This window comes from Microtus pennsylvanicus, chromosome 18, assembly GCF_037038515.1.
Source record: "Microtus pennsylvanicus isolate mMicPen1 chromosome 18, mMicPen1.hap1, whole genome shotgun sequence".
Taxonomy (NCBI): domain Eukaryota; kingdom Metazoa; phylum Chordata; class Mammalia; order Rodentia; family Cricetidae; genus Microtus; species Microtus pennsylvanicus.
In genome coordinates, this window is record NC_134596.1 from 32,580,891 (window position 1) to 32,593,448 (window position 12,558).

The 12,558-nt window shown below is 43.4% G+C and overlaps 1 protein-coding gene across 1 annotated transcript in view; it reads left to right on the forward strand.

The window, feature by feature from the left end:
- The window catches only part of Tmem135 (transmembrane protein 135), a 161,721-nt gene extending 153,135 nt beyond the window's left edge, over positions 1-8,586 (forward strand). The window contains exons 11-15 of the mRNA XM_075952387.1: positions 1,195-1,258; positions 2,042-2,118; positions 3,761-3,859; positions 4,667-4,734; positions 7,155-8,586. Coding sequence (XP_075808502.1) covers positions 1,195-1,258; positions 2,042-2,118; positions 3,761-3,859; positions 4,667-4,734; positions 7,155-7,287 — 441 coding nt within the window. The 3' untranslated portion in view covers positions 7,288-8,586. The remainder of the gene's footprint in view (positions 1-1,194; positions 1,259-2,041; positions 2,119-3,760; positions 3,860-4,666; positions 4,735-7,154) is intronic.
- The last annotated feature ends 3,972 nt before the right edge of the window (positions 8,587-12,558 follow it).

Sequence of the window (12,558 nt, forward strand, 5' to 3'; positions counted from 1 at the left end):
TTTGCTTTAGAATATTTTTGGACTTACAAGTTCAGCATTAAATAGTATTATCACTTCATATACAATGTAAAAATATTACACTGTACACTGAATCCATTTCTAACCCATGTGCTATGCATTTATCTTTAAAATGCTGAAACTCCACAGTGCATTGTTAATGTTTTTGTTTTACACTCAACTTGTTCATTGAAACGCCAGAGAGTAAATATTTTAGGCTCTGAGCCATGTGATCTCTGTCACAACCACTCAGCTGTGTTCTTGTGAGAAGAAAGCCGTCAAAGCAGCCACAGGCACGGTGTCCACAAGTGAGCGTGGCGTGTTCCAGTAACACCACACCGAGTTAGAATTTCATAGAATCTTGACATCATAAAATACTATTATACTTTTAGTTTTATCCATGTAAAACTACCTAAAAAACCCAAACAGACCTTGAAACCTGGCGTGATAGAACCTGCCTCTAGCTGCAGTCCTCTGGAGGCTGAGGCAGAAAGATTGATTGAGCCTAGAAGTTCTAGAAAACCCTGGCAGCCGAGCCAGGCCTGCTGTAAAAACAGAACCCAAACAAAGAAACAAACAAAAGCCAGGGTTCCTTTCCAAGCCATAGTAAGCCAGACGGAGGCTGTTTTTAGCTAAAAGGCCCATAATTTGTTGACTCTTCTTTGGCTGACTACAGATAAAGGAAATGTGTCTTCTAAATTTATCCTTTTTCTCCCCCTGCCCCCCGCTTTTTTTTTTAAGCACTCTTCATTTCTTTTTGTAGAGCTGAGCTTCTGTCTAGTGTCACCTTTCTGGCTGAGGAGTGACCTTTCTGGTTTTCTGTGTCTGCTGCAGGTGCATTTTCTCTTTCCTTGCCGCTGCTAAGAACCTGTGTCTGTGGTCCAGCAAACTGACTTCACAGATGCCTCCTTCACCCAGTCCCTTGGCTTTGTTAAGGTGGAAGTGGCCTTTTGCTCCAGGTCCCGTGTTTAGGGAGCTGCATTCATGGGCGGGCTTTGGAGAAGCATTGCAGCAGCATGACATACGATCTAAGTGCATGCGGGGCTGTAAGCTCACTTCCCCGTCGTGGGTCCAGCTTGTCTCACACAGGATCCTGTTGTTGAGAGAATCACTCTGCGCAGGTTTTCTTCTCATGCAATTTCCCCCTCCCCTCAGAAGTAACGTAACCAAGATGGCTGTGTTTTCTCCTTAATACAGGGGACGAGTTGTTTCCTCCGCTGGATCCGGAACCTGGACGACGAGCTGCATGCTATTGTGGCTGGTAAGTCAGTCATCCAAAGAATGCTCATTGCTGGAGCAGTCGGTGGTGGGATGGCGTGCAAGCCCTCATAGCCATTCAGTTTCTCCCTGCCTTGTAATGGCGTCCTTGTGAAGACCCCCGCGAGTGTGTGAGGTTTAAGTAAGTTGAGGCTCACCGGCTGTCTGGTATATGAGCTGGCAATGTAATAACTCGAGTTGTCATCATTGCCAGGAACTTCGAGGATGTGTCGTCAAAGAACACAAAGACAATTATAAAAGTTGTTAATGTGAAGTCCAGTTAGAGTTCTTTACAAATCCGTTTTCACCACTGGAGGATGACACATTTACATTGTTCTTTACAGATCCGTTTTCACCACTGGAGGATGACACATTTACATTGTTAAAAGGCACTCAATTATCTTATAGAAATAAAAGTGAAAGACCTTTGTCTAGGATGTAATGTGTGTACTACTTCAGTTAGCTAAGTCTCGAAGAGCCCAGACCCTGCCCCTTGGTTTTCCCCGTGTCCAGTGAAGGTGATGCTGTGCCCAATAGCACTGTGCCCGCACTGAAAGCAGTCTGAGCTCTTTAAGTTAAGGCTTCTTGTCTCACCTCTGAAGATCACTGTTCTTTATTTAAAAACATGGATTAATGATGTCTCCCTGTTTTAGTGTCATGGGGCTTGTTGCTGTCCTCCTGTTTTGTCCAGCTGGGGGCAGCTCTGAACGCGCATCTTTTCCTGTTTAAGTGAATTAGCGTTTCTGATGACCTTTGCATCTGATCAGTCCTTCCCTTGCTGTTCCAGGGTTTTTGGCAGGTGTATCCATGATGTTTTATAAGAGCACAACAATTTCCATGTACCTAGCTTCCAAACTGGTGGAGGTAAGCACAGGCTTCATGCATGAGAAGTTCCCACAGATACAAAGTGTTTGTTGCTGCCTGTAACTGCTTAAGTTGCAAGAATAAGCTAGCTCTGGGTCTAGCCAAGTATTGACAGTTCCCCATTATGTTTATTTCCTTTGTGAGTCTGTGATATTCTCAAGCACAGCACACATGGCAAAAGCACAGTATAAGCAGTCCTCCGTGAGCAGGCACCATGTACGTCAGCGCTTGTCAAGATCCACAGTGTCTCTTCATCTGTCCTCTGCCACCCCATCCACACAGACTCAGGATAAATACTTTAAAAAAGAAAACCAGTAGTACTGCCAAAGTGCCATTTTATGCATTTAAAAAGCCTGTTGACTCCATAATAGCATAATTAACTGTTTAGCTTCCTTCTTCCCTGAGGATCTTGTGTGTTTGTGCAGTCCTCTGTTTAGCCCATGCAGAGACTTTCTTAATTTATCTAGTTACCCCTTCTAGCTTCCTCCTCCTGCATGAGGAGTTATTTCCCCCTCCTCCTCCCTCTTCTCCCCTCCTCCCTCTCCTGTCTCTCTCCTCTCCCTCCTCCATTAGGTGTTCTCTCCTCCTCCCCCATCCTGTTTGCTTTCCTACTTTAAGTGTAACTCCTGTCTTTCCTGTAAACTGTTAACCTAGATCTAAAAGCTTGCATTTAAGCTTCATTTTTCCTGGAGAACTAGGGGAGCAGAAATGTTTCCCATTGCCGTATCGTGTCATGCTCAGCGCTACAGAATGTGTGGCTGTCTTTTTGGTGAGCCCTAGTTTGACGGAGCCAGCTGGAGGCTCCTCGGTGGACTTCCAGCTCATGTTAGTGCAGCTCTCAACGCTCAGCACTCAGATTCACTGGCTCATTCAGTTGCACAGTGGTGTGGGGGCGCTAGACTGTACTCAGCACCAGGAGGTGGGGGCAGGAGGTCAGAAGTTCAAAGCCATCCTTGGCTGTATGGCAAGTTTGAAGCCAGCCTGAGACTCTCTATTTAAAAAAAAAAAAAATTACAGAATGAAAGCCCCTCAAGGGTGTTATAGGAATGTAATGGCTTGATTTATTTTACATTTTAAGGAAAAAAAAAGACTATTCTGTAGAGTGTTTTCGACGTTGGCATGAAGGGCAGTTAGAAGACCATTATGCCTTGCATGGCCTTGGGGGATGGCTGCAGGTTGGCAATCGTAATAAAGGAGAGAAGAGCACATATTCCATGCGTCTAGGGCAGAGTTGGCCAGTGTTGCTAGAGGAGAAGTGTAAGAAATAGTTCTCACCAGAGTGCAGGAAATGTATCTGCTAGGCTTGTATCTTGTTCCTTTATAAATAAATCCCTTGCCCCTAACACTCTGCCCATCATATAGTTCAGTGAATGATGGCGTAAACAAGCCTAACAAAGGAAGGCACCAGTTAGGCATTTACAGAAGCATCCAGAAGAAATGACATGAGTGCGGCAGAAATAAAGTCAGTGCTGTGTGGAGTGAAGGAGAGGCTACCTCGGAACACTGATGGGAAGATGTGCAGGATCTGAGCTCTCAAAGGAAAGGCAGAAAATGCCCTCGGGAAGCTCACTCCTCAGTTCTGTCTTAATGCTGCTTCATTTTAAAACCAAACATAATCTCTTCCTTTCTGCCTGACTTGCAGACAATGTATTTTAAGGGCATCGCGGCCGGGAAGGTTCCATATTTTCCTCAGGCAGACACCATCATCTATTCCATCTCCACAGCGATCTGCTTCCACGCCGTAAGTATGGCTGTGGAGAGGCCAACAGCAGTTTCTGTTTCTGCTTCTCATTAAGCTGCTGGGGACATCGGAGCCTAGGAACACCCTTGTTTGTCATGCTTCCTTCTTGGTGGTTTGTTTCCTCAAACCAAGAAGAGCTGGTATGTCTCAAAGCACTGAACATGTTAATGTCCCAGGCCCTGCTTGAAGAATGGACCAATATTTATGTTTAAGTAGCGTGCATGGGTGGGTGAATTTATAGCCCTGTATTGTAGGTAGAACACCCTCATGTAATTGTCCTAACTGGAGAAAAGAAAGGATGTGAACCTTAAGTATGAATATACTCAGGTGCCTTCCTGGACACTCCATGACATTCCTCGAGAATAACGCGGATGAGCCAGCTTGAGCTCTCTGGGTTTGTCTCATTCTTGTAGTGGCTGGGTTAAAGGTCATTGCAGAAGTGTGTGTGTGTCGGGGTGGGGGTCCTTGTGCTTGCTCTTCCTCACAGGGGTGCTGTCAGATTGAAGCTCAGGAACATCAAATTGTCTGCTATCTCGTGGACATTATTGCTTCCTGATAAAGATGGCTGCTGGCCAGTTGTCATCTCGAAAGCAGACATCTACTTGAAAGCATGTTAGCAGAGGTTCTTAGGTCTTCACATAAGAGTGTGTCTTTGTTGCTGTCATCACTGAAACTTTAAAATGCACCAGATGTAGAGATGAGAACTGCTTTGTTGCCTGAGCCTGCAGTATTTGTAAGAACTGCTTTGTTGCCTGAACCTGCAGTATTTGTGTTTACTGAAATAACTCTCAAATTGGATACTCTTAGGCTGTTATGGAAGTTCATAACTTGCGACCATCCTACTGGAAATTCCTTTTAAGGCTCACCAAGGGCAGGTAAGTGATCAAGATATTTTCAACGCTTATCAAAAATGAAGAACTCTATAAAGAAATGTCTTTGTCCTCTGGGGGAATATTCTTTCAGTGGTAAATTAGTTATTTATATGTAAACCAAATTTGACCAACTTAATAAATGCATTGGATTTCCTTTGAGTGAAGATTAAATATTTGACTAATGTTTTTATTACAATAGTTTGGATATTTTATAGCTTCTAGGTTAGTCTTCTTACTTATTTGTCACTGATTAGATAATCGACACTTAATCTTATCTATCTGTATATCTTTAAACTCTTCCTTTATTTAAAATATTAATCAAGTTTAAGCTGGGAATGTAGCTCAGTGGTAGAGTTTCCTGGTAGTATGTACAGAACGTGAGTACAGACTCCAGCACACACATGCACACACGCACTCACAGTAAGTATATCCATTAAATGACTCATCTCTACAGAATCAACTGATTTTAATTTTAGGAAAATTCCTGTTTTCTGTTGCCTCATATCGTGTTAATTTTCCTTTCACCAGCTGTTCCTATCTCTTTCTTTTCTCCTCCCAGTTCCCACCCCTTTGATCTTAATTGTGTTGTTTTGGAGAGAGTTTTTCCTAATAGGCAAATAGGTTGATGGAATTGTACTTGAGCCCTGGTTCCTTCACCTCTCCTACTGTGGGACATGTGTTTACTCGCACAGTCTTCATTTCCTTTTGTTCTTTAATAAAGTAATTTTACACCGTAGTCTGTTCTGTGTTACTATGAGGGATTACCTGACACTGGGTAACGTACATATGAAAAAGGTTTGTTTGACTCTTGATTCCTGTAGCTGGAAGGTCCAGGCAGCACATCACTGTGTTATGGTAAAGATTCACAGGAAGTGTCAGAGTGTGGCAGAGAAACAGAATGGGGAAAGCCAAGCACGCAACATGGCTGTGCTTTGTAGTCTGTTCACATGGAAACTGATCCCTGTCTGCAGGGCCCATACCTCTGTAGTTAATCCTTAATCAGCACCAATCAGTCCTTTTGTGAGCATCAGGTCCTCTGTGATTTACTTTGCATTATGCCTCGTTTCATAAAGCTCCCACTACCAGAGAGGGACCATGTTTTCTGTATGTCCTCCTTTGATGGACAGACTACCTCGTTCTGTAGCCCACACACAGTTAGTTATTCAGGTCTGTAGTGGTGCTCAGTAGACCACTTAACCACAGCTCTCAACAGTGCCGTCATTATTACCAGCTCACACAGCAAACGCTTATATAGTGCTTTCCCTGTCCCAGATGAGTTTTAAGGTGCATGTGGTAAGTACGTACAGATTTAATCCTTCAAGTGGGTAAATTGCTGTTCTCATGGGTATGAAGAAACCAAGAATCACACAAAGGCTCGCAAGCTTGCTGTGTCACACAGTAAGTGGAAGAGCTGGCCTGTAAACCATCAGTGTGACTTTAGAATTCTTGCTCTTAGCTCTGACAGAATGCAGCTTCCATATTATTGTACTTTTATCCTTTTGTCATTGATATTTTTGTACCTGCAGGAGTTTTACCAGTGAATAGTTTGGAGGGGGTCTTACTTTGGTAAAGAACTAAAAGTTGTATTTATTGGATTTTGGAATACCAATTTTGGCGAGCAATTCAGAGTTAATGTCATTCTGCTATCTTCGCCATAAATGCAGCAATTTTGAACAAGAAGGGAGACCTAAGCGCGGTCCATCCTGTGCATCAACTCACATTTTCTTACTATTGCTTTATCTCTGGGGTTGGATAATGGGCTGTATCTTTTTTAAGCATCCTTCGTAGTGTGTTTGTTTGTGTGTCTGTGTTTGTGTGTGTGATGGCAGTCAGTCAGTTCTCTTTCTCAACATATGGTTCTAGGAATGGAGGTCATGCTGTCAGCGAGTCCTTTACCTTCTCCGTCACCTCACACATCCACAAGAATTTATGTTTACTCTGTTTTATTACAAATGGGAGAACCTGTCTGCTGTTTGCTTTTTTAATCTTTAAATATTTGCACATTTGGATTGTTCTATTATCACTGGGAGACACTAAGGTCTCAGTTATGAGAGCAGTTACATTTAAGGCCTTTGCTTCATTGGTAAATGTTTGATAGTTCATTATGTACTTAGTATCCTGTGATATTTTTCATCAGGGAAATACTGGCTAGGTCAGATTTTGTGTTCAGAACCATCTAATGTAAGGAGTTCTGGACATGTTTGAAATTATATTGATGACTGTGGTTTGTGACCTTAGGGGTCATCGTTTTAAATAAATCCAGGACAGTGATGTTTAGGTGTTGCGGTACCTATGCAGTGTTTGAAACTGTCACTTAGTTTCAGGGTTTTTGCCTTGCCAGTCCTTGTCACTAAGTCAGAGGATGCGCTCGCTTTGCCTCGTGGACGTCGCTCACGGTCTCCAAACTGTGTCCTCTTTCACAGGTTTGCACTCATGAACCGCAAAGCCCTGGATGTCTTTGGTACCGGTGCATCTAGAGAATTTCACAACTTCATCCCCAGGCTAGACCCACGGTACACGGTTGTCACGCCGGAGCTGCCCATAGACTTTTCCTGAAGACGACTATAACTCATGGACTGTGTTCTGCCATTTTCTCCCGAAGAGTTAATATGTTCAACACAGAAGGGGCCCAAGCTGAACCTCAGTGTTATTTCAATGAGAGACGCTTTTTCTTTCTTTCCGTACCAATCAGAAATACAGAAGCTTTTTAGAAAGGCATTGCTTAATAATTAAGCTTCCTCTGTAGCCAGAATCTGATTCTGGACCATGTAGTGTTGACATTGTGATATATTATTGATTAAATTATGTCCACAAAGAATATTGAATAATCTATGTAGAAATATAATAATAAGAGTATACTTAAAATTACTTTAAAAGATGTCTTTAGTTCATTCCAATAGAATTCTTGGTCAAAGATAAGAATATTTCTCCACTTTAGGATTTACAAAGGATCACGGGTACCTGAATTCAATCTGTGCTTTTTGAGCTTTTGAGTGGATTTCTGTAGCTGTGGGGCGTTGGAGATGCAGAGATCCCTCCACAGGTATTGCTGCTTCAGTGTGGAGCAATGAGGAACAAGTGGCCATTCTTATTTCAGGGATACAGACGTGGGTCTCAGACTATTTGGGCCAATGTCATGGTGGTATCCATGCTCTTTTGCTCCGCTGACAGTCCCATCTCTCTTTGTGACCAGGTGGACTGTTTGGCAGTCCCGTGACCTTACCTGCCACTAGCAGGATAGGAGCCAATAGAAACCAACATGAGCAGAGTATGTCTGAGTGTGCACAGGGGTGTTGCACCAGAATATTGTCAAGCAGACATCTAAAGGCCAATCTCCATACCTCCCGCAAGTGTATTACGTTTATTTTCCCTTACAGTGACCGAACCCTTAGCGACTCAGTTTGAATGCCATTGGCGTATTAGAAGGGGTTAAGATGCTATGGAAGAAAAGAGCTTTGGGCCAGTTTGACAGTTGGTAGCCTCTCTTCTGTCTCACCTAAGTGGGATGCTTTACACCTAAAAATGGGAAAATGCAGTGATTTCTGTCCCTGCTTCCTGTCCTCTCTGGAGTTAAGGGACAACCGATAGCTGGTGCTGATTACGGAAGCAGTCCAGGACAGCTGACTGAAATGTGATCACTGGGTTTTTCTGGGAAAGCTGTACTTTTCTAGGTTAATAAAAGGCTGGAATTGATGGTGTGTCTACAGTTAATGTAATGTATAGGAATTATCTTTAAATATATAATTTCGTTGCTAAAACAGTTTCAGGCCATTGTAAGTTATGCAGTAGAACTTGTGTTATGACAGGGATTGTAACCCAGACATTAAAATGCTTCATCTCCCACATTCAATTACATCACGCCTTGTATAATTCTGTTTCTGTGTAATCCTATCCTTGGGTGTTATGGTAAATTGAACCCTTACAAAGAGACAGAATCTAGTGCCACCGTGTAAGAGAACACTTTCAGAATTTTGCATTGGGATTCGCTTCCTCGAGTGGACTTTCAATTCAGTCATACCAGTGGTTGAAGGGTCATTTTGGTTTTGGACTTCAGCACCGATTTAATTAATGCAGTTTTAAGTTCCCCCCTCCCCACTGGAATTGAACTGACGATTGAATTGTCCTGTGTTTACCTTTGGGAATGAAGTATTAAAGCACTGAGAACGCCTAACTACCTGCACCTCATTTTCTCCTCTCAGATTGTATGTCTGTTGTATTTTTCCTGTCAGGTTAAGAATCTATTTTAATCCGTAAGTTATTACTTTCATTGACATTAACAGACTGTGATACTGAGTGATTAATCCTATTGGAATGTGCTAAAAATGTTTGGTAAAATCTTGCTTGTTGAAAAGGTGCATTTCCACAAGAGATATATATTTAACAGACTACATTCATGTTTGTATTTCGTGTCAAATATAACAAGAAGCAGCCACCAGGAAGCAGACTAGAGCAGCGAATGCACAGTGTGGAAGGACAGTTCATTGGCTCACATTTGAATTCATGAGGACAGTGTACTTGTTCCAGCAAACATGAAGAAAGCTCGGTTTTCCTGAAGACAATCAAAGTGAGCATCTTTCTGTCTCTCACTAATCAGGTAGTGACCGGCAGCTCCCTGTGCTCACATATAAAGGCAAATCGATGTCTCCGTTCCAAAACATGCGCTTATTTTCATTGTGCTTTTTCAGTCTCTTTAAATTCTGAAGGAATTTACGTCCTCGGCCAGCTCCTACCAGAACTGACTATCCTCAACAATGCCTCTTTGGTCTTCCCAGCCTCTGTGCAGAGTGCAAAGCCGTGCCTTTGGGGCGGCCATGTAACTGGCATGTCGGATGCTACTAAAAGTCTACAACTGGCATCAAGTAAAGGTTGAGATTACACATAGAGAAATTGTCTTGGATATTTTTTAATCTTACCAGCTTTTCATCAGTCGTTCTGCTGCTCATAGGGATGAGCATAGGGATGAGCCATCCCTGAGCCCGTTATCTTTTTTTCCTGAAGGCTGTGTTCGGTTCGTCCCTTCTAAAGGTGCTCTCTAAGAGTACCTGCCATTCTGCTGCTGACTCCTGTTTGTTTCTGTTTCTTGTTCAGCTCATTGACACTTAACTCTCAGGGTCATCCTTTTTCTTTGCCCGCAGATGCGACAGCCCACCTTGAACTAGGATGTGCACATCTTTTGTGCCAGAGCCCACACTGGGTATTTTCACACAGCATGTTCTTGCACTTAAATGCCCCCTCTGTAGAGTGTGTCTCAATCCCATTTCCTCTAGCTGATACTGCACCATCGACAAGCTTCTGCCTGTGGTTTATCATATCCTCAAGTGTCTGAATTCTGTGATGATGAATTAGTCATGATATTGGTTTCTTTAATTCACAAGAACTGCCCACTGGTTTAGTCTCCCCTGGGTGGGAGTTGTTTAGTGGCCCCTTATTAGACCATAGGAGAATTGCCCTTGGGATCTGAAAACCCAGGTGATCTGCTGCCTTTGGAACAGTAAAGCCACTAGATTTAGTGAATTCTTCCTGCGGTTTGTTGTTTTCTCTAAACAGCACATGGTTCGTGCAGCTATTGGGTTGTTCTTTGCTCTGAAAGGTTCAAGTGTTCATTTCTGAATTGTAACCTTAAGCTATCTTGGCAGTTTCATCTCTCCTAGCACGTTGATCTGCTGCTTACTTCATGACAGTTATTTTCACTTCATGGAGAATTCCAGTAACTAAAAACAAGTACCAAGAGAACCAATAGGAAAAGGGAGGAAGAGATGAGTAATTTTTGGAGTGAGGCTTTGAGAGGGACCAGAGTTAGGGTAGAGAGCAGGAGGCTGTTCTCGCCATGTGCCCTCCTTGTGATAGCCTTCCCTGATGCCACCTCTGCAGTGTCCTAGGGAATTAACAAAGGAAGAAGGGCCAGGGACTAAAGTGACCCTTAGGGAAGTGTTGTCTTCAATTGTAGGGCTTTGGTCTTTCAGATTGGAGCCTAAGGTGACTTGGTGTTTGCTCCATAGATAGAAGTATTTGTGTGTGTGTGTGTATGTTTGTTTATTTTTTTTGTTTTTATATCCAAAAGTTCCCCTTTTACCTCTCTTCCCAGCCTCCTCCTCCAGTCCCTCTCCTTCTCTCTTTCTCTTGAGATGTGGGCGGGCCTCCCATGGATATCAGCCAGCCATGCTATATCAAGTTGCAGTGAGACCAGGCACCTCCTCATCTATTAGGCCTGGACGAAGCAACCCGGTAGGAGAACCATGCCCCCAAAACAGACAGAGGAGTTAGAGACAGCCCCAGTTCTCACTGTTAGGAGTCTCAGAAGAAGGCCAAGTTACACAACTGTCACATATATGCAGAGGGCCTAGGTTGGTCCCATGCAGGCTCCCTGGTTGTCAGTTCGGTCTCTGTGAGCCCCTGTGAGTCCAGGTTAGTTGGTTCTGTGGGTTTTCTTGTAGGATTCCCTGAGCTGCACCTAATGTTTGCCTCTGGGGTCTCTGCAGCTGTTTCCATCAGTTCCTGGGTGAAGCATCTCTGACAGTTGGGCCAGCCCCCAGCCTTTGAGTATAGCAGAATATCCTTAGGAATCATTTCATTGACTTTAGTCACATTTGGTTCTATCCTAGGACTAAGGGCTATTCTGCTTCTGGGTTCTGGCTCTCAGGGGTGAGTTCCCTCTCAGGATATGGGTCTCCAGTTGGGGCAGTCATTAGTTGGTCACTCCCACAATTTCTCTGCCATCTTTACCCCAGCACATCTTGCAGGGAGGACAGCGTGCAGATCAAAGAAGGATTTGTGGTTGGGTCGGTGTTCCAGGCCCTTCAGGACATGGCCGGTTGAAGCTTTGTATCCTCAATGGCTATGAATCATAGCTAGGGTCATCCTCATAGAGCCCTGGGAGTTTCATTGCTGTAGGTTCCTAGCTTATCCCAGAGACGCCCCCAGATTTCACTTGTCTCTCCCAGTACTCTCCCTCCATCCTCCCCCTTCCGTCCATTGCTTTTCTAATCAGCTTTTCTTCAGAGTGGCCACGCAGCTGAGTTTAGACTAAGATGTAATGGCGCATCTGGGATCCTTTGGAGGAAAGTTTTTCTTTAAGGAAAGCCCATTTCAGCAACTTTTTCTCCTCTTCCACATGAGCGGTAGTTAATGGAGTCTGGATGGTGGTGGCATCTTCTCATTTGGTGAGCGGTTCCAAGATGAAAACCCGGATTGAACATGTCAGGGGGAAAATGGAACGAGCCCACTTCCTGCATGAAATTCTTAAGACAGTGTCTTGTTGGCAGTGGCCACGTAACTCCTGTAACTATCGATTATTTCTGGTCCTATTAGTCAAGAATTCCATCACTTCTGATCTAAGATGTTTCTGATACACACCACACCTATTTCCACACACCTGTTTCATTTCCCATCATGCCCTTCCTTCCACTGGTTTGCAGTTTTCTTTTCCTGCAAGCCTCTGCTTCTGCACATACGATGTTAATTATGATTATTAACGCTACTTTAAACACATCAACCCAACAAGACACGTAGAAATAATTCTGCAAAAGCCTACAAAATAAAGCATACATTGAGAATGTTTAGACAATACCTGGAATTCTGGATTCTGTGTTACTATCTAACAGCCAAAGAAATTTTTACCTCAGTTGACGTGACTCTCCTGGTTCCAGCTGCATCCTAAGCACAGCTTCTGTGTTGTCTTGTCATTTGCTCTTTTATTTTTAAGAATTATTGATTTGTTCCCCTATGTGTGAGAGAGTGTGAATCTATAGACGTTTATATTTAGGTACATGTATGGAGGCCAGAGAAAAGCATCTGATATCCTTCCTTTATTCTCCACCCATTTCTTTG